Raw genomic sequence first — 27,737 nt, 5'->3', positions numbered from 1 at the left:
AAGGCTCAGATGAGTTCACACATACTGTGCCATCCGGACAATGGTGCCCAGCACACGGGCCACACTCAACGGCAGGGGCTATGGTTTCCAGGCAGGGCTCAACAGGGCCAGGCAAGTGGCCAGGGCCCAGGGCCCTTGCCAACCCCACTCAAGGCAGAGGTATGAGGAGTCCCGGAGGTGACCCTGAGCTTTCGTATGCTGTCCCGGATTCCACACTCAGTGTCAGGGAGCAGCCAGGAGGCGCGCCCCAGCCTTGCCTGTACCTTTTCCTCTGCTGGGCACAACCACCCCTGGTGCCAGCTCAACTCTCAGGATAATGGATGGACAGGTTGGGCTGGGATGACCCACCCAGAGCCCCAACAGGCCCTGACATGGGCTCTATCCTGTCCTCACTGCCCAGTGACCATCTGCTTGCTCTCTCTGCGCCCCCACCCCCCAACAGAGGCTATGCCCAACTATACTTGACAAGCCTTGATAGACCTGCATGGAGCGGCTGGGGGGGGGAGGGGCTTAATGGGCAAAGGAACTTCCACCAGCCCCCCTCCTCCGTCCCCACCTCCAGATCCCAGGCAGCATGGGTCAGAGAGAAGAGGCAGGAAGGGGGTTGTAAACAGTGACGTTGTTGGCACAGCTTTGGGTGACAGAGCATCAGTAGTCTTTTTGGACTCCTGGGGGAAACCGCTGGAGGAATCGGGGGTCCCTGGGATTTCACTGAGCCGTGTGGGGATGGAGATGACCGAAGTGGCTCCAGCGCCCCCGATACGGCCTTTAAAGTGGAGAATCCTGATGCCTCACTCACTCGCTGGGGGCCGTGGTGCTTGGAGTGGCCAGATGGGTGGCTTCTGTCCCAGTGAGCACTGGAGAGTCAGGTCTCAGGGCCAGGGGACCCAGCACTGTCCCCAGAGCACCCACATAGACCCAGCATGACAATGAGGCCCAAGATGACCAGAAGGCTTCTCCCAGAGGTCATCCAGTACCCCCTCCCCAGGCGCTCACCTCCCCCTAGGCAGCCTGACCCTCACTCAGATGCCATGGCCCACGGGTCAGCCCAGACCCATCGGTCTAATACCTTCCCTTGGCCCCACTGCCTTCCTGTTCTCTTCGGCACCTCTGACTGCTGGGCCATGGGTTCTCAGGCCATGCTCCAGATGGTCCGGGGCCTTCCACTCCAGCCCTGGGCAGGACAGGCCTGGTCCCCTCCCTCGGTCTGCCAGCTGTGCCTCTGTTAACTCGGCCAAGGGCCATGTCTGCTCTTGAAGAGAAGTAGCCCTCAGTGCTCAGGGTCCAGGGCCCGACTGTGTTCCTGCACACGCCTGAGATGTCTGGGAGTAAGGAAAGAACACCTGGGGCCCATGAGCACACAGACCCCAACATGCTGTGGCTTCTGGTCTGCAGAAGACACACGGGCAGGGACACAGAGTGCACACGAGCCCTGCACACACCTCACACGGGACCGCAGGACGGCGTTACAGATGGGCCCCCTCCGCCTCCAGACTCGGGCGCGCACCCGGCGCGCTCAGGGCGGAGGAGCCCTGCCGGCCCCGGCGGGAAGGAGGTGGCCTGGCCAGCCGGCAGGTGCTCGCCTACAGGTCAGGGTCCTCGTGGCTGCACACGACGCCCGCGTCCTCCTGGTGCCCGCAGTTGTGCGTGCCCACGGCGGCGTGCGTGCACTCCAGCAGGTTGCGCTCGCCGCCCGCGCAGCGCACGTCGTCCAGGAGGATGGGCAGCCCGTGGCCCTCGCCGAACTCCGCGCGCTTGGTGGCCCGCACGGCGTGCGCAAAGCCCAGCTGGCGGCACACGACGGCGGCGGCCTTGGTGTCCCAGGCGTCGTCGCACACGGTGCCCCAGCGGCCACCCGCGAACACCTCCACGCGCCCGCGGCCGGGACTCAGGCCCGCGGGCCGCACCAGGCGCACGGCGCCGTTCGAGGGCGCGGGGTCAGCCGTGCCCGGTCGCCCCCGCCGCCGCCCGCCGCCCCTCCGGCCCCCCGGCCGCCGAGTGGGCCGGGCGGGCCGCGGGGTGGGCGCGGGCCGAGCGGTCGTGGGGCGGCTGCGGCGGGGCGCCTTGGTGGGTGCACGCGCTGTGGGCCGTGGGGTGCTCTCCTCCCTCCGGATGAACTCTGCGCAGAGGAAGAGCGTGCGGTCAGAGGGACTCCGGCCGCCCACACCACCCCTGCTCTCCACCCAGGAATGCAGACCGCCCCCCTCCACCCCTCACAAGGGGAAAATGTTTTCATTCTGCCCTCGGCTCTGACCCTGAGGATGGGGTACCTCTTGGAGGTGCCAGCCTGGAGCTGGGTGTGAGGTGTTTCTTCATTCTGTGCACACTAGCTGGCAGCTGGCTTACGCCAGTCTGCTACTGGGGTCTCCCCGCCTTGCCCTAGTCTTGGCCTTCTGGGAGTCTCTAGTCTGGGAGCAGGGATGCGGGACAGACCCTCACGCTGTTAACTCGTGAGCCCCGTGGAGGGGAAGGAATTGTCTGGGAGGGCTTCTCGGGCAAGTGACTCTTTCTGGTTCCAATCTCCTGCGTAGGGGTGAGGACGCTGACGCCCACCGATGAGAAGAAAGTGAGGATCTATCTCATCTAAGGCAGACGGGCAGGACGGGAACTGGAGGGCGCAGGGCCTCCAACGTGAAGTTCTCTCCTCCAGGCTGCTGGCTGGGGGCTGGGGCCCGCAATGACCAGAGCTGGGGTCGGGGGCAGGGTACCCTGGCCATCTACCCCAACACGGGGCCTGGATGCAGTAGGCGTGGGGAGCTGAGGCGGGCGACTCCCTGCGTCCCTGCAGCATGTGGCCCTCACACTTGGCCCTGGTCAGCCACAGAGATAAACCTCACCCTCCATGAGACGCTGCCAGGAGACGGCACTCCCAGACGACGCCATTACTATGGGGAGGGATCCCAGGGCCACCAGTCCAGACCCTAAACCTCCCCACCTCAGCTGAGATGAAGGCTGAGAAAGGGTCTTAATTCGAGGCCACGTGCAGGTCAGGGCCAGGAGCCCAGCGACGTGGGCCAGACGCTCCCCTCCCTGCACACTGGCCCCCAGGCCACCCACAGGGAAGGACTTCCGGCCCCCAGGCTGCCTCGCTTCTGCTTTGGCTCTTGCCGGTCCCCGCTGCCTAGACTGCGCCCCCACCCCACCTCCAGCGGACCTTCCTCTTCATTCCAGGCCCCAACCCTCAGCCTCCAGGAACCCCCCACCCCCACCCCAGTCTTGCACTGCTCTGGGTCCCCATGGCAGCTGGCACACACTTCTGTAAAGGCCCTGGGGCCATAAGTGACTTCTCTGTCGGTCTCAGCCAGGACAGGGCCCGGTCTGCCTTCTCCTGTGGCCCCAGCATCCAGCATCGAATGGGTAACTATAGAAAGTGCCAGAAACTGCTGAATGAATGGAAAACCCGCCAAGGCCTGGAACCAGCTGCCGCTAAAATGAACGTCCCAAAACACTGAGCTCATTCCTTCCCCCAACTTTCCTCTCCTGGGGGCACTGCCTCCTCAGGGCTGGCCACCCCCAACTGCCAGGTGTCGAGCACGCCCCCTCTTCCTGCCCCCCTATCCCTCAGCCCACCCACTGGTGATCTATCTGTTGGGCACACTTGGCCCACTGAAGTATTTCCTTTGGCCTGCAGGGCGATTTTTTAAATTTCGAACCAGAGTTGCTCGAATTTGCAAATGGGGAGATCGTATATAACCACCCGAGCAGGCAGGGACCGTGTCTGTCTTGCTCAGCGGTATGTCCCCAGCATGAAGCACGTGTATGTGGTAAGCAAATGGAGGGATGGATGGATGGATGGATGGATGGAGGGACGGATGGGTGCATTTTTCCTGCTTCTCTTAAGAATGGATGGTCTGGCAGCACTGGTCTGTGTTCCCACCTAGCTGGGGCCCCGGGGATAAGACCCCTCTTCAGGCATACCCTTTCAGTTGGCCCCAGACGCCAGGGACCATCATCCGTGGCCTTGGCTGGCCCTCAGGTCATGGGTTTGCTCCCACCTCCCTCTCCACCGAGCTGGTCACAACGGAACCATCCTATGGCGGCCCCAGGCAAATGCCCCCTCTCCTGGGGCTCTTGCACCTGAAATGACTCATTCCAGTCTTGCTCCCCTGCAGATCGACCCACTGTCTCTGCCCCCAAGAGCTCTGAGTGCACCTGGCCTGGCGCCCGCCGTCTCTCCCTGTTCCTTGCCCCCTTGAGGCCACTTACCCATGACCTGGGTTTAAAGAGCTCCACCAACTTTAACTGAGTGTCTGATGTGCGCCACTCCCAGTGCTAGGCACAGGGGCCCAGGAAGGGCATCCAGGGCCAGCTGGAAGGACCCTCCACCCAGCCGCTACGGGCTACAGGAGCTTCCCTCCCTCGCCGTGTGGGCACTTACTTTCTTTGGGCACGAAACGGATGAGGCGGCTCCTCACCTTCACCCGGGAAGGCTGGATCTGGCACGTGCCGGGTGGTGCCCGTCTGCGGACACACAGGAGGTCATGAGCACCGCCCCCCCCCGCCCGGGGAGCCCGCCCTGAGCATGTCCCTCTGCCACCCGCTCTCTCCCTGCAGCCAGGCAGGTTGTGCAGCCAGGCCCAGGCAGGTGTGGACAGTATCAATGGGGGCCATCTGTGGAGGCACCTGCGGTGTGGCCCGTGGCAGCCTGCGTGCCCCAGGCTCTAGGAGCCCAACCCCAGGACAGAGATCCTGCCAAGGGCCCGCTCGGCCTCTGCTCCGAGAGCACGGGGGCGGGCGGCTCAGGCTTTCCTGGGCCACTTGGGATTCAGAGCATGAACTGTCCTTGGGAATGTGATCAGCCCACTTCTGTAACCGCGGCCGCAGCCCGATTCCTGAGCCCCACCGGAGCCCCCATGCCGCACAGCCTTTGAGGAGGGTCTCTCTCTGCCCCTCTGGCTCCTGGATTTTGGTGATGCGGCATGTGAGGGCAAGGTAAGGTCGGTCTAGAGATAAAGGGCCAGGGAGAGCCTCAGGGCTGGCACCAGAGGCTGAGGGATCCGGGGCCCTGGAGGGTAGGGTTTGAGAGGACTGGGAGAAAAAAAAGAGTCTGAGAAGGGTTGCCAGGGCTATGAATTGGGCCTCCTTTGACATCCCCGAGGGGCACAAGGAAGGAATGGGATTCCATTTTAATTAGCTTTTGGCTGTCGATCTGTGAGTCTCTGAATGGGACCGGCCCTATTCTGGGACTGGCCCACGTGAGCCCAGACTTCAATAGGGTCCCGGCAGCACAAGGGGAAAGCCCGAGGGGTGAATGGCCATGTGACACGAGGTGACTTCCAGACCGGCTTGGCCGAAGAGGGAAACTGGGGAGGGATATGGGCCTTCCCGCACCTGGAGACCGAAGACACACGGCCAGGCACACTCGCTTCTCAAAGCTGTGGACCGGGTGGGTTTCCTGTTGCCCTGAACCCCAGGTAGTACCCACACACTTCAGACGGCCCAGCATGGTTTTGTTCTTAAGGAAATCATGTAAAAACAAAAACTCTGTTCTGCTAAAGGTGGGAGATACCCCCCCGCCCCCCCCAATGCCACAGTCATTGTGTCGGGGCAGTGCTGGATGCCCCCGCCCCACTCGCCCACTCCTGATTTCTTCATTCCCCGTGTTCTGCAAGGGAGCCTCTAGGCAGTACGTTGTGGGTGCAGAGAAAGGCATGCATTCTAACAGAGACACACAAAAGGGACGAGGGAGAGGGCGGGAAGGGAAGGAGTCTAGCCCGTTTCTGGCTCCCCACTCCAGGAGATCTAGAACAAGAGACCTCCCTAAGCCTCGGGTTCCCTCCGTCACCAGGAAAGGGCGCTGCGTGGCGAAAGGAGATGACGGGTCTGAGGCAGCCTCTGGTATGACTTACATGCTCCATATATGTGATATTTCCTTAGAGAAGCACTCTTTAAAAAAAGGGAGGGGGGGAATAACCTAAATGGCCAAGGAATGGGTAAGATAATTATGGCGCAGTGACTCAACAGCAAATTACACAGCCATTAAAAACGATCCTTTGGAGAGTGCTGTTACACGGTGGAGATGTGTATACAAAGCGGGGAAAACGAACAAAGAAAAATGCAAAGTTTGCGTGTGCTCCTTTGCGTTGACATGAGTCCTGGAACTAGCAGATAAAGCCCGAGGAGACCTGGGGCAAATGGAAAGGAGAGAAGAAAGGAGGGAGTATTTCTGTGTTTCCTAATAATGATATCAAGAACGAATAGATGTGTGTTAAAAAAAAAAAAGTGTGGTCAACAAGGAATGTCTGGGAGGCTGTCACAGGCCAGAGGAAGCTAAGGAGACAGGATGGCTGAGCGTAAAATGGCATTCTGGTCAGGATCCTGGAGTGGAAAAAGGACAGCAGGGGAAATCCAGAGAAACCCTTTAATTAATAGCAATGTGCCGATATTGGTTCATGCACTGCGACCCTGATGATGCAAGATGTTTACGACAGAGGACATCAGGCGAGGGGTGTGTGGGAAATTCTGAACTATCTTTGCAATTTGTCTGCAAATCTAAGCCTACTCTAATTTTTTTTTTAATTATTTTTTTTAAAGTGCGATGATGTTTTTCAGGATTTTTCCAAAACCAGCGTGTTTCAAAGGTCAGGGTGACCGTCTGTGCCAGGGTCTGCCACACGTGACCGGATGCTTCGAGAGCACCTGAGGCTGTGTGCTGGGGGGTGAGCACCAGCTGGGCACATGGCGGGGGCAGCTGGCCCAGGGGCAGAATGGAGGCCGACTGAGAAGCAAAACTCTAAGGGCGGAGAAGGGGCTGAAGAAAGATCACCATCATTCATCAGGCGTGCCTGAGTCTCCGCTCTATGCTGCAGGCCAGGCCCAGGGCCAGCGCCGACTTTGAAATAGTGAAGACGACAGTCTCAGCCCTGGAGACTCCAGGGCCAGGGAGAGAGTACAGATTAGGGGTCTGAGTGGCGAGAGCCTAGGGGAGCCCCGGACCAAGCCTGGAGGAAAAGGATCCTTGGAGGCAGTGAGGCCTGAGGCGAAGGGTGGGGCTGTGCAGCGGAGGGGTCAGGGCAGGGCTCCAGAGCCAGCTGCCTCGTCCCAACCCCAGCTCCGGCTCTGGCTGGACCCGGGGCACTCGACTTTATGTGATTGCTATCCCTGCAAACTAAGCAGCTGAGAAGTCAGTGAGCTTCACAGGGAAGGAGTCAGAACACCGCCCGGCACCAAATCAGTGGCTTTCCGTGCAGAAGCAAAACAGAGACGGGCAGGGGGAGGGTCAGGGAGGTGTTCTGAAAGCTCCAGCAGGTTCCACACAGTAGCCAGTGGCTTGGTTTCCCCAAGGGAAGGTGGGAGGGCAGCCTTGCGGTGGGGACAGGCGGGCATCAGGGTATCTCAGAGGGAAGTCAGGGGCTGGGGGCCTGTCGGGTGGCGCGGGGGTGGGCTGGCCGAGGAGTGAGGGGCATGTCAGAGAGGAGAAAGTCCAGGGTTGGGGCATGAGCAGAGCTGGATTCGAGGTGGCATATCCAGTTTTGAGTCCTGGGTCTGCCCCTCACCAGCACTGTGGGCTTGGCCAGTCACTTCCCTTCTCTGGATCTCAGTGTTCCCTTCTGAAAAATGGGGCTATGAGTGATACCCACCCCCCCCCCAGGGGGTGGCAGAGAGGAAAAGAAGGCAATGGAGGCGAGGACCCCTGGCAGACAGCAGGAGCCCAGGCAGTGCCGTGGGCGGGGCTCACCTGGAAGGGTCGATCACTTTGTAGACAACCCCACGGGCCGCTGCGGCGCTCGGCACGCCCGTTGACATGAAGTACAGCTCCCCTTGGGCGAGAAACCAGGCAAGGAGTGAGAACACGGCCTGGGATACGGTCCCGACCGGCCCCACCCCCGCCCCCCAGCTCCTCTCAGGCTCTGACACGGACCCCAACCCCAGAGAGCCGTGCCAGGGGCCTTCCAGGTCTGCAGGAACCAGAGGCTGGGAAAGAGAGCCGTCTACAGCAGTCTCCGGGGCTGCGGGCGGCTCTGCCGGGACCGACCCACCGTCTTGCCTCCTCCCTGGGGACCCACCCCACCCACCCCGCCTGGCTTCGTGCACAGCACCACACACCTCTGGGCACAGGGAGGGGCCACAGCCCAGCTCCCCAGCCAACTGCTTACTGTTGGCACATGTGGCCCTTTGAGCCCCGGCTTCCTTATCCCCAACATGGGATATAGGGGATCCTAGGGCTATAATAAGGATTCAAAGAGCACCGACTAAATGCTCAATCGATATTAGCTATTGTCACTGTTGCTATTATTGTCATCCTCAGGATCCGGGTCCTGCCAAGTCCTGGAGACTAGAGTCTCTCTCCACTGACCAGCAGGCATCTCCCAGGCAGGAGCAGAAGAGTCCACGCTTGAAGCGGGGGGCGGGGTTCCTGCGCTGAGCCCCATGTGCGCGCCTATAGCTCAGGGACAGCCCCACTTGGAGCCTCAGTTTCCCCGACCTCTCGGGGCCCCTGATAGTTATGAGCACCTGGATACTCTGAGCAAATGTGAGTTCTTCCTCTCCTCACCCTCATCCCGCCCCCTGGTTCTTGCTGCCAGAGGCACCAATGCCCAGGAAATAGGCTTCATCGTTCCCGCCTTACAGATGAGAAAACGAGAGGCTCAGAGAGGTTAAGCGACTTGTCCAAAGTCACACAGCTGGTGAGTGGTTAAGCCAGGCCTGGAACTCAGGAATGTCTGCTGCCCCCAAGTCCTCCTTCATCACTGTAGGACACATGGGGGCTGGGAGGCCCAGACACAGCCCACATTGTGATTCAATTTGACAGTTTGGCCATGCTAATACTTCTGTCATTGGAAGAGTACAGTGAAGAGTTCTCCCAAGGATGGGGGTGGTCCCCAAGGAACCACTAAGTTGGACAGAGAGGTGAGAACTCAGAGGAAGGCATATTTGTGGGGACAGATGCAGTCAAGGAGGGCTGCATGGGGGTGGGGTCTGAGAATCAAGGCCCAAGAAACCCAGGGAATTCCACAAAGGGGAAGACACTTGCAGTGGGGGGGGGGGGGGGGGGGCAACTTGTGTAACTGGGGTAGACCCAGCTGTGGTGGGAAGCCTGGGGCTGGGGAGGGCAGGATGCTGAGTGCTCAATGGCCTCTGACACCCTGCCCCCAGGAGCACCAGCCCTGCTTTGGTGGGGTTGGGGTGGTAAATAGGTCCCCAAGGTGATGATGCAACTGTACCCCAGGAGGACAGCCCCTGCTGGAGAGAACCCCTGTCATAGGCATGGATTTGCTGTGCAGCCTTGGGCTGTGACTTCCCTCTCTGGGCCTCTTTCTGAAGAGTGGCCCCTGGGAGCCCCTGTCTCCTCCCTGGCTGTGCAGCCCTCACACCTACACTCCAGGCCCTGGGAGTGACTCGGGTCTCCCTGCACATGCCGCTGCCTCCTTCTGGAATGCTCTTTTCCAAGGTCAGTCTTCCTTTGGCTGACCAAGCTTGAGCTCAAGGCCCTGGGAGGCCTCTGGGGGCCAGGCTGGGTACAGTCCCCCCACCCCCACCTCTGTAAGGTGATGGGCTTGGACCAGGCGCACTCCTTGGCCTGTCAGCCTGGTCTGCTGGGAGCCGCAGCCCCCACCGGCGCCCTACCCAGGGCCACACTGCCCTCTTCTCTCTGCTGTGTGGACTGTCCCGGAGAACCCCAGGCCAGCAGAGGTCCTTGTGGCCAATTTGCAAATGTCAGGAGAACAACTGGAGAGGTAGGAACCTGAGCCCGGGGCTGGGGGAGGACTGTCTATGTTGGACCCCAGGGCTCTGTGCCTTCCAGGGGTAGCCCTCCTGAGCTCACCAGTGTGCTGCCCCCGGGCCGTGTGGTTTAGAGGAGCCTCCACCTGGCTCTCCATTACTTGGTGTCACTCAGAGGGCTGAACAAGGGCCCCTTGGGAACTGCACCTTCCAAGTCCTGCTCCCGGGGGGGGGGGGGGGGGGGCGCCCCTCCTTCCAAAACACATTAACCCCCTACTGGCCGAAAGAAAAGGCTTTCAAGGTTCAGTGGGTTTGGGAGGGCGGTGGGGGGCTGGGGCTGCCCTTTTGAAAATTTAGACTGTGACGGGTGTCATCCAACAAAGGTTTCCCAGACTTAGGCCTGGGGGCTCTGGGCCCTGGGCCCTGCAGGGGATACCCCTCCAAAGGTCCCTGGGTGGGCGTTGCCTAGCAACCCTGCCAAGCATCCCCCAGGCCCCACTGGGGGCCCCTCGGCTTTTGTCCAGGGACAATTGGGGCCAAGGACAAAAAGGCAGGAGGCTGGAGCAGGATCCAGCCTCCATGGCCCCTCATCCTCTCCCCTCCCTCCCTGTTCCTTGCATTGAAAATGCAAGAGCCTGAATGGGAACCCACTAACAAGAGTGTCCACAAAGGGTGTTCAAGAGGGCGGTGTCCACCCACCTTCTGAAGACTGTGTGGCTTAATTTTACAGTCCAGATTTCTTGGGTCTTCACGAACCCAGGGTGGTAGAGGTCTGGAACACAGTCCCCCCCCTCCCCACCCCCCGCCAGCCTGCATTTCCACCATCATAAACCCTTTCCCGGTCTGCTCGCTCCACATCATTATTTGCAGCCTAGAAGCGGCCTTGCAGGGAGAAGCGGGGTCAGGGACACTGTTCCCATCTTCCGGATGGGGAGAAAGAAGCTCGGGCTGGTGGGGACTGATGTCCCGGCAAGGTCTCAGGCCACTGCACACTCGCTCCCCAGCCTGAAGGGGATTTCAGGCCCGAGACCCCGTCCCTGGAATCCCAGGCCCAGAGGACCCACGGGGTGGGGGTGAAGGGGGATCAGTCCGGGGCCTGTGGCCTGGACAGAGAGGCCTCAGGGCCTCAGGAGCGCTCACCAGCTTCATCCTCTGCAAAGGAGATGATATGAGGGTGGTAGTTGTTAATGAGGCCTGGGAACGCACAGGTCTGGCCTCGACCCATGCAGATCTCGCTGTAGCGCCACTGGCCCGTCTCCAGGTTCTCTCGGAGGGACATCAGACGCCTGCAAAGAAGGATGAGCTGCGGGGTCCTGGCTGGCGTGCTGCCCGGGGGAACCCAACCCACAATCCCTCCATCCACTCGTACTATTCACGCAACAGGGACCATACGTCATTTGCGGGATCCGGTGTAAAATCAGCATACAGGACCCCTTGTTCAAAAACTACCAAGCATCTCAATACAGTGAGAGCAGAACTTGACCACTGTGCGGTCAAGTGTGGGCCCTTCCGAGCGTGAGGTCTGTGCATCCGCACAGGCTGCACATCCATAAGGCTGGCCCTCCATGCTCCCTGGTGGTCTAGCAGTTAGGATCTCATAAAGCAGGCCCCGCCGCATTCTTCACTGGGCACATACTATGCACCAGGAAAGGGCGGGGGGAGGAGACAAACCTGTCCCCTGCCCCCCCTCAGCTTAGCCCCACCCACTGACCTGCGGTCAAGAGCCTCGGAATCCTCCATGCCTGGAGGCCGGAAGTTTGTACATACTCTGGAGCCGCCTCCACTTTGGAGATGCTTGGGCATCTTCAGAATATGCTGATCTTGCCCCTTACTCCCTTCTCCCCCCGTCCATCACCAGGCCCTGCTTGGACATGCCCTCCTCCGGGAAGCCCTCCTGACTGTCCCTGCGCCGGGCTCCCCCAGCACTGCACACAGGCTGTCTGAGGCTGCACTCGAGTGGACCCGGCGTGGGCCTGTCTCCCTGACTGGGGCGCAAGGGAATTTCAGCCCCGTTGCCCTCCCCCTGATTCAGCAGAAGGGCTTGGGAAAGGCTGGCGAAATTAGTGGAAGGTGTGTGGTCACACACACATTCCAAGAGACTTGGACACTCTTGGGGGACAGCAGACGGGAGAAAGGAGACTCAGACAGAGAAACAGAGGCTTCATGGGAAACCTGAGTGGCAGAAGCGGATGCTAAGGAAGGGGCGGAGCTTGGAGAGGATCCAGCATCCAAAGGCCCAGGTCAGGGTCGGTGCGGGGGCTGACACAAACCAACCTCAGGTCAGCAGCCTGCAAGAGGTGACAACTCTCTGGCCAGCCTCAGGCTTCCTTATTTCTTTATTTCTACTCCTGGGGAACCCTGTTTAGCTGCCCTCAGGTGGAGAGGCCAGGGTGGGAAGAAGTAAGAGCCACCAAATACCGAGCGGATACTAGATTCTAAGTGCTGCGTGCGTATTAACTGATTCGGTCCCCAAACCCTAGGAAGCAACTACTATTCTCATCTCCATTTTACAGATGAGGAAACTGAAGCACAGAGAGGTGAAGTCACTGGCTTAAGGTCACACAGCTAATAGGCAGGCGGGCCAGGATCAGACCCAAGCCACCTCAGCTACACTTTTTTTTTTTTAAGATTTTATTCTTGGGGTGCCTGGGTGGCTCAGTCAATACAGTGTCCAACTCTTGATTTTGGCTCAGGTCAGTCACGATCCCAGGGTTGTGGGATCGAGCCCTGTGTCAGGCTCGGCACTGAGCGTGGAGCCTGCCCAGGATTCTCCCTCTCCCTCTGTCTCTCCCTCTGCCCCACCCCAACTCGTGCATGCACGCACTCTCTCTCTCTCTCTCTCTCTCTGTCTGAAAAATAAATAAAGGGCTCCTGGGTGGCTCAGTCGGTTAAGTGTCCGACTTCGGCTCAGGTCATGATCTGGCCATTGGTGAGTTCAAGGCCATGTCGGGCTCTGTGCTGACAGCTTGGAGCCTAGAGCCTGCTTTGGATTCTGTGTGTGTGTGTGTGTGTGTGTGTGTGTCTCTCTTTCTCTACCACTCCCCTGCTCACGCTCTGTCTCTCTCTCTCTGAAATAAATAAACATTTAAAAAAAATAAAATAAATAAATTTTCATTGAAAAAAAGATGTTATTTTTAAGTAATCTCTACTTTAAAAAAAATCTTTGCTTGGGGTGGCACCCAGCTGGCTCAGTCTGTAGAGTATGCCACTCTTGATCTTGGGGTCGTGAGTTTGAGCCCCACGTTGGGGGTAGAGATTACTTAAAAATAAGATAAAATTAAAGGAACTAATTATTTAAAAAAATTTTTTTACTTATTTAGTTAAATGTTTAAGGTTATTTATTTTGAGAGAGGGAGAGTGCATGCATGAGTTGGGGAGGGGCAGAGAGAGAGAGAGAGAGAGAGAGAGAGGGAGAATCCCAAGCAGGCTCTGCACTGTCAACGTGGAGCCCGACTTGGGGCTCAAACTCACGACCTGAGTCGAAACCAAGAGCTGAACACTTAACCGACTGAGCCACCCAGGCGCCCCCGTTTATTTTTGAAAGCAACCTCTACACCCGATGTGGGGCTCAAACTCACACCCCCAAGATCAAGAGCTTCCTGTCCCTCCAACTGAGCCAGGCATCCCCCTCCCCAGCAGCACTTTTAAGCTTTGTGCCAGGTGTATGTCTTGCTTGAGGCCCTGTGGTCCTCAGTTTCCTCCTCTGGACAATAGGAGGATGAGGCGGTCACGGGCTCTCCTTGGGAAAGAGTCTGACCCACAGCAGGCTTAGGAGGTATGCTCACTTTTCTCGCTCCAAAATCTGATATATCCCAACCCTCACCCCATGCTCGCGCGCACACACATACACACACGCACCCTTTAGGGTCTTAGCGAGTGAGATGCCACTGGCATAGAGCATGAGGACTGGGCAACAAGACTCCAGGGGCCCCGTGGTCAGACCCTGGCTGGAGCCCCGTCCTCCCCATTTCAGCAGAATGACCTCTCTGGCCTCTTCTGGGCCAATGCCCCCTGGAGCCCCGGTCAGTTAGTGCAGCAACGGGTCCTGGTTTCCTCAGAAGCCAGGTGGCCCAGAGTGTGTGCGGAAGTTGTTCATGCCCTCCCCCTTCCACCTCTGCCCCCCAGGACTGCTGTCAGGCCTGGAGCCCGGCTATCTCAGGTGGGAGGGGAAGACCGATGGGTCTGCACTAAACAGGCATCCCGTCTTTAGTGGCGAGCTGTGCCCTCATGGTGGTGCCTGAGGCAGCCAGCAAAGCTCAGGAAGAAACCAGGAGAAAAGGGGGCGTGTTAGGGTGTCTCCTGAGCTGTAACTCCAGACTTCCTCCCAGAGGAAGAGACCTGCTTGCCTGGCCCTTGAAGGTCCCCATCAGACAGCAGCTTTAGGGAGCACGCACCTGCACGTACTCACATGCCCCGGCCACTGTACCCTCGGCTTTTTACACAAACGCGGGGGCAGCGGCCAGAGACACTCACGGCAATGGGGCTGCTCGGGCACAGGAGCCCATGGGCCACTTACCCACTCATAAAATCGCCGAAAATGTAGAGGCCGTTTAGGTTGGGGTACTCACAGCCCCGGTACACGTAGCCTCCGGTGACCGATTTGCCCAGTTTGTGCGGGTAGGCGAATATCGGCAGGACATCATCTGCAGGGGGGCGGAAGCTGGGGGTGAGCATGTGGGTTCACTGGAGGCCAGGCCCCCCCCCCCCCACAATGAAGTTTGGTAGGTGGGCTGAGTCTGGAGGGGCAAGGGGATGGGAGGTCACCAGGAGGGCCAGAGTTGGGGCCCCTTACAGATCAGGGAAAGCAGGGAGTCGAGCATGGGTGTGCGGGAAGGGGACAGGGCGGGAGAGCTAGAAACAGCCCAGGAGCGCTGGCAAGGAAGAAGGGGAGATCCAGGATGGGGCGGGGGAGGGCGCGGCCGGGCAGGGAGAGGGCACTAGCGCACACCCCCTGGGGTGGGGGACGGATCCAGGACCAGTGTCCCCCGGGGCGCGCGGGGCGGTGTCCACGCGACACGGGGTGGAGGCGGGAGGGGCACAAGGGAGGCGGCGGGCACGACCATGGCGGGGGCTGGGGGTGCATATCCGGGGAGATGGGCCCCGGGGGAGGGGGGGCGCGGAGAGGGTCCGGGACGGCGGTCACCGAGGGAGGCGTTGGCGCACAGCTTGCGGTCGTAGCACTCGTAACCTTCGCGGGCGCGCCAGCCGTAGTTGCGGCCGCGCTCCACCAGGTCCACCTCCTCGAACTTGTTCTGGCCCACGTCTCCGCAGAAGAGGCGCCCGCGGCCCGCGCCGGTGGCCGGGTCGCCGCGGTCGAACGAGCAGCGCCACATGTTGCGCACGCCCAGCGCGTAGACCTCGGGCCGCGCGGCGGGGTCGTCCACGAACGGGTTGTCGCGCGGGATGCGGTAGAGCGGGCCGCGCTCGTTGCGGTCCACGTCGATGCGCAGCACCTTGCCCAGCAGCGCCGACCTGCGGGCCGGGCGAGAGGAGGCGCGGCTCGGGGTCGCCCGGCGCCGGGGCTCTCGGGCGCCCCCGGCGGCGGGTGCTGGGGCCAGGTCAAGGCCAGCCCGGAACGTGGCCGGGGGGAGGCCCAGGGCCCTGGTTCAAGCCCTCCTTAGCTGCTTACCAGCTGGGTAACCTCGCTCACTCCTCCAGCAATTATTTATCTGGCACCTTCTTACGGGCCAGGCTGCGTGGGAAGCGTCGCATATATATACATACCCTCTAACGCCTCAGCTCAAGGAGAACAGTTCCGTGATGCCCTTTTACAGACGCGGCAGCTGAGCTCAGAAAGGCCACAGAACGTGCCCACTTGCCACACCGCTAGTAAAGGGAGAGCTGGGATCCAGCCCAGGCAGCGCGGGAGCACAGAAGCCCAAGCTCTTTGCCACCACGCGCTTTCCAACTTTCCCACGCCCGTCTCCTCACTGTAAGGTTACCACGCTCCCTCTTTCCTGCCTCCCTACATGGCTGTGGGGGGGGGGGGGGGCCGTGAAAATACTCCTAAAAAGGACTCGTATTTACAGTTTTCTTTCAACACCCAGCAATCAAAGTCAGGAGCATCACACAAGAGAACAGGTCAGGGCTCAGGGAAGGGGAGAGAAACCTCAGCAGATCTCAGCAGGAAATAGGAGGCTGGTGCTCTTTCTTTCTCTGTCCCATACCCCGGGCCATCACGGGCAGCACCACCGCACATCAGAGAGCCAGGCAGGCCTGAGGGCCCGTTCAGTTCACCCCCCCCCTCCACACCCACCACCCCTACCTCAAAGATGAGGTCTTCTTCAACCCCACCCAAAGATGCCCCACCCTTAATCCCCGATTGTGGTCTTTTAGGTTTTGCCCCAAGGAGTCCCCCCTCCACACACTCCAGCCTGCTCAGCACCAAGCCACAGATCACACTCCTGAGCCCACACACTGTGCAGCCGGCTTCACTACAGAAGGGGGCCAAACTCATCGCCGCAAAATAATGTTTTAAGTTCTGTCCAATTATCCACCAATCCTTAATTTCTATTTTCCCAACTACATCTCTAAACACATCCCAAACATGAGAAAGCTTCAGTGATTCCCACACTGTCACGTATGAGAGCGCAAGTAACACATCATGAACGTTTAATTACTGTAATCAACATCACCCTCGCTATTTTTACTTTCTGGGCTAAAGAAGATTTTGTCAGTTTAGCTAAGAGAATGGAGGAGGCTGCCCTAGATATCCTCGTCTACACTCTGTGTGTGTGTGTGTGTGTGTGTGTGCGCACGCGCGCGCACGTGTGTGTGTAAGTGGAATAATGGCAGGCCATCCGCTCAACCCAAGAAGTAGATACCTGACAGCAAGACTATGCCTCGGTTTCCAGGCCACGTGTGGGTGACCCGTGGGGCAGGGGCCCTCCTGCCCAGACAGTCCTGCTCCAGCCAGTTCACACTCCCCATTTGGTCCTGGAAGGACCTCTTTCCTTCCTCTAGTTCAAGCAGGGCTGGGCTGCCTTCCAATGAAAGCCCATCTTCCCAGAGGCTCTCTGATGTCACTTATCAGGCACCTGTGACAAGTGGGTTCTGTGCCTGGTCCTCAAGACACAGGATTGACTTTATTCCTCATGCCAAGCCTCCTCTGGCGATTATTATTATCCCCTCTAACTGGGGAGTGGAAGCAACTTGACAGGAGTCTCCAGCTGCAGACTGAACTGGGGCCCAAAGCCCTTTCTACTGCCCTGCACTGTGTGGCCGAGGAAGTAACCCCCCTCCTCCAGGAGAGTATGTAAACCAACCCACCAGCCAGCCCAAAGCAGAACGTACTTGTTTTGGGCATTTCCAAATTTGCCAAAGGGGTCTCCGGCCATCCCGCCGTCACCAGTAAAGATGTACAGGTACCCGTCGTCCCCAAATAGCAGCTGGCCCCCGTTGTGGTTGGAGGCTGGTTCTTCGATCTCCAGGATTATCCTGAAAGGAGATAAGCCACCCCCGCCAAACACACATAAAAACAACCTCCGCAAAAACACAAAAGAAGATCACAGCAATAAAATCTCTTCTCTCTTCGATGCCGTTGCCCAGCTGAAAAGACTTTTCATACATTTTACAGCAGGTGACTTTCAGAAGGATCTATCTAGGAGTCTGGGCGAGGATGATTCACTCCATTGTGCTAGTGGGGACCTGGAGGCGCAGAGGGGTTAAGCAAGTGGCCCAAGGTCACACAGCCCATAGGGAGCCGAGCTGGGACTAGGACTCAGGCCTCCTCACCGCTCCCCACCGCTAGCCCCCCAGTTATGATTATGCAACCCTGGCGACCCAGTCACCGGCACAACTGGTTTCTTCTACACGCCCCCTTCATTTGCTATGTACCATAACTTCCAAGAGGTGGGTTGCTGATGTGAGCTGTGCTCAACTACAAACTCACCCCTCGGCAACTTCCTTTACTGCCATGGCAGAAAACTCTCCACTAGGTGGCCAGCCAGCTGGCTTCTGGTTGGGGTTTGCCAATGGAGAGTGGAAACCAAGAGGCACGGGGAAGCCACGCTTCCCTGCTCGTGAGTGCAGACTCTTGGGTGTCCACCCAGACATCTTGGTACCAGGCAGCAAACTTAGCAAAGCCAAGAACTTTTCCCTTCTGTTCCTCTGGCGTCTTGTAGCTACTAATCCTCACCCTTTTCCTCCTCCGGATCCTCCCTTGTAGCCAAGGCCCTGTTTGCTTAGGTTTTCCGGGACAGGTCACTGACTTCGTGACCCTTTATTAATACAGGTAAGAAAAACCAACGCACAAGAAGGTCAGGTAACTTGAATCCAGGGCTTCAGGCCTCCAGAACCAAGACCTTCCACTGAAACCAACACACGTGAGGCCCACACATGTGACCTGGTGAGCAAAACAGAGCCCCAACCTCCAAGTCCTTCCCGGAAAGGACAGCTCAGACCATCAGGCCTCCACCTCCCGCTGGGATCCCAGCCCTGGGAATGGAGACTGACAGCTGACTCAGGCAAGGATGACCACTGAGTCCTGGTCCCTCCCTGAGTCAAGTTCTAGGCTGGTACTTGATAGGTCCCCAGAGGACCCTCACTGAACACTCACTCCGAAGTATGTTTATCTGTGTTTTTTCTGTCCCACCTTCCGTTTTTATCAAGAGTCACTTTCTAAAAGTCACCAGTGAAGCACATCCATTCAGTCCCTCTGTCTCTCTGCTCCGAGAGCCGTGTGATCGACCTGGTATCTCTTGGAGAACTGGTTGCACAGCCTCGTGTAAGATAATGAGAATTACGTTTTCTCCTTTTGCTCCGGCTGCCAGGAGGCTCATAGTCAAAATAAACGCAGCCTGACAAGACCTACATTAGCCCTCACATGAGCCAGCATATTTGATTCATTCTCCTTTTTATACTTTCAATGTCAAGATTTTCCAGTTTTATTAAGTACATGATGTGCCATTATTTGCCTCAGATCAGTCCTGGTTCTGCCCCTACCTGTTCTCTGCTTCAGAGACTCCGACCCTGCAAACTACATTTCCCATGCTCCTTTGCTGGCTGGCCTCCAGCTAGGGTCAGCCAATGGAAGGCACTGGCAGGAGATTGGAGGGCGGGAGGAAGGGAGAAGCCAGGGTATTTCTCCCCACCTCTCTCTCTCTCTCCCTCTCTCTCTCTCTCTCTCTCTCTTCTCAGGCAATGTCTTGGCAGTAGCTGTACCTCCTCCCTGGCCGCAACTCCCCCTGCCCAGGCCCACTGTGGCTCCTCCTTCCACTGAGTGGCCCAACTCTCTCAGTTTGTCCTTGAAAGAGGTAGAGGCAGCTTCCTCCAGCCGGTAAACTCAGAGTTGTGTTGCTTCTCCCCTGGGCTGCTCTTTCATTTTTATCGCCTCAGTAGCTAACTCCCAGCGTCAAATCTTGCCTGCTGAATTAGCTGGTACCAGGTTTATTTTCCTGTTGGACCCAGACCGATGCGTATGTCCTTCATGCCACGCCGGGTCAAAGCGGTTTTGAACACAGGGTGGGGGGGTGGAGCACAGATAATACACAGAAAGGAGGCTCATGCTGAAAGGTGCAGAGAAACCTGCTGGGGGAGGCGGAGGGAGCAGAGGGTCCAGGGGAGGAGAAGTGGAAGGTGGGGCTCGGGAGACAGACACACGGGGATTCTAGGCCAGCTGTGTGGCCTAGCAGGTCATTTTACCTGTCCAAGCCTCCCCTTCCTCACCTGCAGGATGGGGAGACTACTGGGACTCTCCCTGGGCTTTAGGAGAATCAGATGGAATGAACCACCCGCAGTGGCTGATCCAGGAGTCTGGACGTGATCCTGTGATGCTGTTCTGCGACTGTCCTTCCCCTGAGCCCAGGACATGGGGCTCGGCCCCCTCCCTGGCTGTGACAGAGGTTTTAACAGCCAGGGCAGGTGCACACTGTGGATCGGTCCGGTGGCACCTTTGCCGACCTGCGGGGCCTGGCGGCCGGATTTCAGCCCCGCCCCCACCTCACCCCACCCCACCCCACCCCACCCCCGGGCCCCCAGGGCAACCACCTCTCAGAGTTGTGGTCCACGGTGTTCATGTCGTCCGCGGAGACCCTGAACTCGCTGATGCGGATCCACTCGTCGAAGCCGACCCCCACTGAGTAGTAGACGTAGAGCTTGCCGTTGTGCCGGAAGCCGGGGTGCAAGGCGATGCCCAGAAAGCCCCGCTCGTCGCCCTCCCAGGGCGAGGTGAGCACCGCCCGGCTGACGTTCAGGAAGGGCTTCTCCAGCCGCGAGCGGTCGGGCAGGTAGGCCCACACCAGCCCCACCTGCTCGGCCACGAAGAAGCGGTGGCTGCCGTCCCGCGCGTGCACCATGGCCACGGGGTTGCGCAGCCCGTTAGCCACCTCCTCCAGGCACAGCTGCAGGCAGCCCTTGGCGTCGGCCACCACGCGGCCCAGGTTCGAGTTGAGGTTCTCGTTGACCAGCAGGCGCGGGAAACAGTAGTCCGTGTCGTCCAGCGACAGGTAGCGGCAGAACTTGGCGCGGTTGCCCTCCAGGGCCCAGAGCTCCCGGTCGGGCGACAGGTGGCGGAAGAGGCCCCGGCACGTCTGCCACATGTCCAGACAGTAGTCCTCGCAGAGCCCCGGCACCGTGCGCAGCGGCGTGGACGGGTCCTCGGCGTCGTACAGGTGGGCGGCGTAGGGTGAGCATTCCTGCAGGGACAGGGGCGGCGAGGATGCGTGTGACCTCTCCCGCCTCCTAGGGCCTCAGGCCGCTGACCTTTAAAACGGGGCCCCCATCGGTCTAGCAACACGGCGATCTCAACTAGGTAGCAGCAACCCTTGGCCTCCTAGCTCCTCACCTTCTCTTTCCCTTGCCTTAATGCTTCTGTTAGACCAAATGACCACAATATTACTACCACTAACAGCAGCCCTTGAGTACCTACTGTGTGCCGGAAAGGGTCTGGGGCACGCTTTTGTTAATGTATTAAAAAAACTTAAAAAAATTTTTTTTAAAGTTTATTTATTTTGAGAGAGAGAGAGAGAGAGAGTGTGTGTGTGTGTGTGTGTGCGCGCGCGCGCGCGCACAAGTGGGGGAGGGGCAGAGAGACAGGGAGACACAGAATGGGAAGCAGGCTCCAGGCTCTGAGCTGTCAGCACAGAGCCTGACATGGGCTCTAACCCACAAACTGGGAGATCATGATCTGAGCCAAAGTCAGATGCTTAACCGACTGAGTCACCCAGGCGCCCCTGAGGCACTTTTCTATACTTCCTCTTTTCATATGAAATCTCCGCCCTGTGTCTGCAGGACTTACTCCTTCCTTTATTTAGATCCCCACTCAAGGGACACATCCTCAGAGAGATCTGCCCTGACCACACCCAGCCACCCCACCACACACACCCCTCCCCACCCCTGCCCTCCACCTCCTGGCTTCTGACTCTGTTTGAAACAAACACCAACCCCCCCCCCCCCAGGCGCCCCTGGGTGGCTTAGTCGGTTAACTTTCAGACTTCAGCTCAGATCATGATCTCGCAGTTCCTGAGTTCCAGCCCTGTGTGGGGCTCTGCATTGACAGTGTGGAGCCTGTTTGGGATTCTCTCTCACTCCGTCTCCCCCTTTTCCTCCCCCACACATGCTTTCTCTCTCTCAAAATAAATAAACTTAAAAAACAAAACTAAACTAAACTTAAAACACCCTAAATCACAAACCTTACCATCATCTGGTATCATGATAAAAATGAATGTGTTTGCATGCTTACTGTCTGTCTTCCTTGGAAGGTAAATTCTACAAGGAAAGGAATCTTTAATGTTTATTTATTTTTGAGTGAGAGAAAGAGACAGAGTGTGAGCAGGGGAGGGGCAGAGAGAGAGGAAGACACAGAATCCGAAGCAGGCTCCAGGCTCCGAGCTGTCAGCACACAGCCCAATACGGGGCTCGAACTCACGAACCGCGAGATCGTGACCTGAGCCGAAGCTGGGCGCTTAACACACTGAGACACCCAGGCGTCCCTACAAGGACAGGAATTTTGACCGTCTTGGTCACTGTGTGTCCCGGAACCTAAGACAGTGCCTAGCACATAGTAAGCCCCGAGTGAATGCGTAGGGAATGTGCTGGAAGCTAACTCACCTGACCAGTACTTAACCGTGAATGGGTGCTCCTACCTCCATTCCTGGCTTCATCTTCACAAGGGCCCACGAAGGGGAGAGTGTTACAGAGGGGGAGACCGAGGCACAGCCTCGGTGTCTTTCAGTATGATTCGGGCAGCATGGAGGGGTCTGGGTTTGGTCTCTGGCCGACCCCACTCTCCCCAGCACTGTGGAGGCTGGCACATGTACAGATTGGCAACACCCATGCCCACGCATCCCCCTGGCCCCGGACCCCTCTCCCTCCACTGCTCGGGCACCTGGGGCAGGGTCCTGGATGGTCCTCTGCCACCGGGCTGCCAGTGTAGTGTTCCTCGGGGGACAGATGGATCGGCCGCCCTTGGCTTCCCTGGCCTCCTGCCGAGGGCTCCCCCGCTGATGAGACACCGGGGACCCCATTCAGGGCCCGCATGGGCACGATCTGGAATGCAGGGTAGTCAGGCCCTCCTGGGGCAGGACTGTGAGCCCTGGGGACGGGAAGCTGATGGGTGAAGTGTTCTGCTCTCCTCCTCGCCCGGCAGACAGTCCCGATTCGCAGTTTGGATGGCTTCTTGGAACCAGTTCAGGCATCGCGCAGCAACCCTCGGCTCAGCCCTCCCTCTGCCCCCAACACTCGTGCTTCCGGGTCCTCTCACCCCAAGAAGGAAATAACCCGCAAGCTTTGCCCCAGGCTCTGCCTTCCGGGAACCCAGGCAGAGGTGACAAACCCCAGCAGACCCCTCCCCAGCTTCAGGCCTCCAGCACCCACCGCCTGAGAGCTGAGAGGATCCCTCCCTTCACACCCTGACCCCAGCCTGAGAGCCAACGCAGAGGTACCAGCACTCGGGATCCAGCTCTGCCCACAGTTCTGCCGTCAGCTCCCACCTCCTGCCCCCGCTTCAGTTTCCTGACACTCTCTGCCATTTTCACCTCTGAGCCTCAGCACACATGCTTCCCTTTGCAGGCATGCCCTTCCCTCGAAAGCAGCAATCGATTCATCCTTAAATAACAGCCGCGGCCGTTGGAGAAATAGCGCGAACAACAACAACAGCTCTGGGCATTTGGGCAGATTGTGGGCCAGGGCCATCACTCAACGCAACTGACTGTGCCAGGAGTATGTTCTTAGTCCCATTGTACAGATGGGAAAGAAGAGGCTGAGAAGGAAGCCCCTAACCAAGGTCACAGGCCGGATTCGACCTAGAAGCCGGGGCATTTCCGGGCTCACTGGCGGGCGCCTAACTCCCAGCCCCCAAAGCCTAGTTAAGTGTACCCCGCCCCCACCCAGAGCAGAGGCCTCAGCTCCACAGGCTGTAGGAAAAGCTCCCTTGAGGGACTGCATGCCAGGCACCGTCCTCAGCTCTAGGGATACAATGAGGAGCGGAACGGACTTCTGGAAGCCGATCTGGGTGCCCTCTGCTCACCAAAGCCCAGCCCAGAGCTAGAGAGGGAGCACTGGGGGGCCTCCGGGGAGCCAGGCTGGAACTTCAGCGTCCATGCATGGACACGGGGCCTGGCCAGCCCTTCCTCGTGGCCTACATACTCTTACAGAGCAAACCTGGTGCTCAGACCTGAGGAATCCACAAGCAGGACGTGACAGGAGGGTGTAGTGGTTGCTGTCCACAGGGACAACCAGCAACTGGCCTCCCGGGCTCAGTGGAAGGGGCAGCAGAAAACCCAAGCAAAGCCCATCGGGCGTCACACCGTTCAGCTGCCTGCGCCATTCAGCCCAGGAGCAGACGGCCCGCCCACCTTGCTGTCCTGAGGTCGCCCTGTGCGGCTGCTGAGGCTTACAACTCACAGTCCTGAGTCCCAAGGGTTCCTTATGTCTGCTACCTACTGCTTAGGAAGGCCGGGTCTGTGTACACAGTGCTCTCTAGGGAAGGTATTCCTTCCTTTCCCATTTCCTCATCTGGCAAACTCGTCTTCGTGACTCCAGACCCAACTGAAAAGTCTCCTCTGGCTCCTCCGTCCTCCCAGGGCCCTGACTCCCCCACCCTGGCCCCGCGGCCCTCCACACAGCATCGCCAAAATGTAACTTTGTAGCTTGTGGGCTGAGCTCTCCACTGGGGTCGTCTGTCACCTCCCGGTTGTCAGAGATGCCTCAGCTGGCCTGCCTGGCCGGGACTTTGTGTTCTCTTTGTATGTCCACCTACCCTACAGGCTATGGGACCTTCCAGGGAAGGGGCCCAAGGGCCCAGCACACAGTGGGCCTTCAAGAAAACAGGCAGTATGACAAAGTCAGTAAGAGAAGGGCTTTGGAGCCAGAGCATACTAGAGACTGCATCTACCATTCCCTGTGTGACCTGGGGCAAGTTCCTTAGCCTCTCTGTGCCCGTGTCTTCATCTGTAAAAGGGGAAAGGAATTCCAATCTCACAGTTGTCGGCGGGAATAAATGAGATATCATGCATGCATTGTTCAATAAACACATGCTCAAATGGTATGAACTATCAAGATGCAATTCAATGTTTCTTCTTCCAGGAAGCCTTCCCTGACTTTTACAGGGAAAAGTGTGGCCTTTCTCCCTATCCCCCATAGTGTCCAGTCACCCTGGAGAAGCCTTGTGTGCATTCTGGTAAGTATCCGTGTGTCTGTCTCCTGATATGAACAAGGGGACTCGAGCCTGGGCCTATGACTTGCCAACTGCCTCTGGGCCCGGGCACCCAGACAGGGCCAGCCCCTAACAGGCTCTGGGGAAATATCTGTCCTGTACATGCACCTGCAGAGTGTATCCCGTGTAGATTTCCATCAGAAACCAGGCTTTGATGACTTCAGGTTACACAGAGAGGCAGTCTCAGTTACACAGAAGTTTGTCATATGGACACGAGGAACCTGAGGATGTCACATGTCACAAGCTGTCATTTCTCCTCTTGATGACACAGGCGTCAGTTGGATGAGGGCAGAGTTCTAGGGAAGTCTTAAGGCCCAGAAGGGACTATCACCCTCCAGCTAAGGAGCCATCCTGGGCACCTGGAGGGGCTGTGGGCACCAGATGGGGGCAGGTTCTGGAGGGGGCTGTGGGAGCCAGCATGTTTTCATGGTCTCTCTCCTGTCTAGAGTACATCTCCCTAAGGCAGATGTGAATGTCTGAATGCTGTCATTGACTGAAACTTGTAAATAAGTCACCTTGGCCACCTCCCCAGGGTGGAAATCAGGGGGTGCCGGATCCAGACATGGCCTTGGCTCGCAGACAGCATGGTCCTCCATCCAGCACTCTCCTGCCCTCCCTTGAGGCCCTGCCAGAGAAACCGTGAGCCAACCTCCACTGCCCTCTCCAAGTTCACTCCAGACATGAGGTCACTTTCAGAGACGCCTGGGGTAAAGTGCTAGAGGCCGGTCTACCACTGGTTGCTCAAGGCCAAGCCATGCTGGGAAGATTCCCAGGGGAAGAGGGGAGCCTCTTGCCAGGGAGGGATAGCAGGGCTGACTGTTGTTCCCTTCCTCCTCCTAGGACCCGCCTACCTTACTTGTCCTGCTGAGCCTGGCACATAGTAGGTGCTCAGTAAACAAATGTGGAGTGAATGCACGAGCCCAACTATGAGGGGAGGGGAGGGCCTGCTTCCAAAGAGCCCCCACGCTGGTGAGGGAGGCAGATGCTTGACCAGACCATTCTGGCTCCCCTGAGAAGCACAGCACAGGGACTGAGCAGAGACCACCAACGGCGGGTGTCCCCCTCCTCCGCATTCTGGTGCTCCCCAGGGCCCCTTTCCTCATCCCCTCCCAGGCCCTCTCATTTCCGACCCAGATGGCCCACTCACACTGGCGCTGAGTGTGGTCCAAGTGCCCACCGTGGCCATAACTGAGCTGTGTGACCACTAGGCAAGTCTCTGCCTCTCTGGGCTTCCCCCGAGTGGGCCTCTGGGCCCCACTCGGTCCTTACCTAGAGCTGGGAAGCCAGTGGGGGCCAAAGAGGCGCTGGAGAAATCCAACCAGAATCATCCACTGAGCCCTGAGCATGTGCCCTCCTGTCTGTGTGCCTACTCTGAGGGACGGCTAAGATTGCCCCTATTTTAAAGATGATGCAATGGTGCAGTGGTGACCTGTCCAGGGTCACAGAGCCAGGAGTGGCAGGGCCAGGATCAACCCAGTAAGTCTGATTCCAAGCCAGCCTTCCTGCCCCTCCCCTGGCTGCCTGAAGGGCATCAGCTAGGCGGGCCTGCAGGACCCTTCACCCCCAGGCTTCTGGCTGCCTGGATGGTGGTTGGGGCCAGCCTCAGGGCTTCCTGGCCTTGACTCCATTTCCCCAGGGGTTCTGGTCAGCCTCTCGGGAATTAAGACCCATGCAGGAGCAGCTAAGGCACAATCCTGTGCAATCCCGTGCCGGCAGAAGTAGGGGCTCTGCCCCCAGAGGGGAGATGAGGACAGAGAGGTTACACCGAAGGGATGTCACTCAGGTGGTCTGAAAGGACGAGAGACCCTCTGCCACGTGGGGGCGCCCCCAGAGAGAGCGCACACCAGGAACCTAGGTGGGGGCCTGAAGTGCCACAAGCATGGCAGGCCGGCTCACCCCGGGGTCTGAGCACGGGGCACGTCTGGTCCAGGAAGGGGGCGGGGCTCTGAGACCGTGTCCTCAGGGCGGGGGAGGGGCTCTCACTGGGAGCGGTGTCCCCCAACCCCTTCCGCAAACCCAAGTCCCGCGCGTGGACCACGCTCCCTGCGGGTCCGGGCCGCGCCCACCTCCCCCGGGGCAGCGCGGGAAGCACTGGCGGGACAAAGGCTTCCCATCCCGATGCCCCGACAAGGGCGGGGCTCCTCCACGCTGACTCCAGGGGGTCCCAGGGCAGAGGGGTCCGCAAACTCCCAAGGGAGTGATGACATCGCTCTGTCCGCCCGCCTTGCCTCACGAGGGGAAACGGAGGCCCAGGGAAGGCCCGAGTCACGAAGCTAATGAATGGCAAAGCCCGTCTCCCCGCGCCGAAGACTCCGCCGGGGGGCGGGGGGGGGGAGGTGCGGACTCGGGGTCCAACGCCCGCCGCCCACTCCCGATCGCCGCCCGGCGGTGCCGCCCCCGCCGCTCCCCGCCCGGCCGCCGAGGCCCCGACGCGCGCCCGCTCACCTGGCACAGCAGGTCGAGCGCGTAGCCGGCGCACGCGGCCCACTCGGCTGCGTCCACGCGCGCCGCCAGGGCTCCGAAGCGGCGGGCCAGCGCCGCGTCCTGCTCGGGGGCGCAGCAGCCGAAGGCCGAGTACTGCGCGCAGAAGCGCAGCGGCTGCGGCGGCCGGAAGGGCGGCCTGAAGTCCAGGCACTGGGGGTGCGCCGCCGCCCCGAGCGCCCGCAGCGCGAGCAGCGCCAGCAGCGCCCCGGGCCCGGCCCGCCCGCCCGCCATGCCGCTGCCGGCCCGCTCCGCCCCGGCCCGGAGGAGGAGGAGGAGGAGGAGGAGGAGGAGGGGGAGGGGGAGGAGGAGGGGGAGGCGGCGGCGGGGGGCGGGCACCCCGGCCCCGCGCGCCCTGGGAGCCGCCGGCCGCGCCCTGAGCGCTCGCCTCCCGCGAGCCGCACCCTCCCGAGGAGCCCGTGGCCGCGGGGCAGGGACGGGCTCACCCCGCAGGGCCTCGAGGTTGGGGCCCAGCCCCGCAGGGAGGCCACCCCTGGTCGGGGACGCCCCGGCGGGGCTGAAGGAGGAGGGGCGCGGCGCGCAACTCGGCACTCAGCACCGCCTCTGTTCCCGCTGTTCCAGCAGCGCCCCCCCCCCCCCCATTCCCGGGATCCTTTCTCAATACAATGGCGGTGGCCTCGCCTCTTGTGGCCCCAGGTGCCGGCTGGGCTTCCCGTTTCCGCCGGGGCCCGCAGCTTCCTCCCCGGGCGCTGTTTAGCCCGGGAGGTGCAGGGACTCCGGGGTTCCAGTCCTGCCTCCGACTGGGCCAGGGAGGGACATGATGGAGCCAGTGGCTGGGAATTCCCACGGAATCGCTTACAAATGGGGCAAAGGGCGGTCCCTGCTGCCCGGGACTCACAGGAGAAGTGAAATCCGGGCCTGGGTTGGGAAGGGTGGATGGGCCGCCTCCACAGTCCACCCTCGTCGTCACCCCAGGCTT

General features: G+C 59.5%; 1 protein-coding gene across 3 annotated transcripts; it reads right to left on the bottom strand.

The window, feature by feature from the left end:
* Positions 1-600: 600 nt before the first annotated feature.
* On the bottom strand, positions 601-27,054 carry HHIPL1 (HHIP like 1). 3 transcript variants are annotated; one of them, XM_053224923.1, is made up of 10 exons: positions 26,762-26,892; positions 24,832-24,941; positions 19,651-20,297; positions 16,957-17,100; positions 14,807-15,135; positions 14,180-14,306; positions 10,804-10,949; positions 7,679-7,760; positions 4,379-4,461; positions 601-2,119 (listed from the first exon to the last, which is right to left on the bottom strand). In XM_053224923.1, exons 2-10 carry the CDS (start codon positions 24,910-24,912, stop codon positions 1,584-1,586), a joined length of 2,175 nt encoding a protein of 724 aa, XP_053080898.1. In that variant the 5' UTR covers positions 24,913-24,941; positions 26,762-26,892; the 3' UTR covers positions 601-1,583. The 3 variants fall into 3 exon arrangements, with proteins under 3 accessions (XP_053080898.1, XP_026922397.1, XP_026922396.1); XM_027066596.2 differs by lacking the exon at positions 24,832-24,941 and adding an exon at positions 21,989-22,195 and having other exon boundaries at positions 26,762-26,871; XM_027066595.2 differs by lacking the exon at positions 24,832-24,941 and having other exon boundaries at positions 26,762-27,054.
* Between the last annotated feature and the right edge of the window lie 683 nt (positions 27,055-27,737).

The sequence above is a fragment of the Acinonyx jubatus genome, chromosome B3 (genome assembly GCF_027475565.1).
Source record: "Acinonyx jubatus isolate Ajub_Pintada_27869175 chromosome B3, VMU_Ajub_asm_v1.0, whole genome shotgun sequence".
In the NCBI taxonomy this organism is placed as follows: domain Eukaryota; kingdom Metazoa; phylum Chordata; class Mammalia; order Carnivora; family Felidae; genus Acinonyx; species Acinonyx jubatus.
The sequence above is the reverse complement of the archived record's forward strand: the minus strand, read 5'-3'. Positions and strand labels throughout refer to the sequence as shown.

What these genes read in the sequence shown, in the direction of transcription:
- HHIPL1 (XM_027066595.2), bottom strand. Translation starts at nt 27,031, where the DNA reads ATGGCGGGCGGGCGGGCCGGGCCCGGGGCGCTGCTGGCGCTGCTCGCG. An exon ending in CGCTCGACCTGCTGTGCCAG is followed by an intron (nt 20,298 to 26,761) that starts GTGAGCGGGCGC and finishes CTGTCCCTGCAG; the next exon opens with GAATGCTCACCCTACGCCGC. An exon ending in CCGTTTCGTGCCCAAAGAAA is followed by an intron (nt 2,120 to 4,378) that starts GTAAGTGCCCAC and finishes TCCTCTGCGCAG; the next exon opens with AGTTCATCCGGAGGGAGGAG.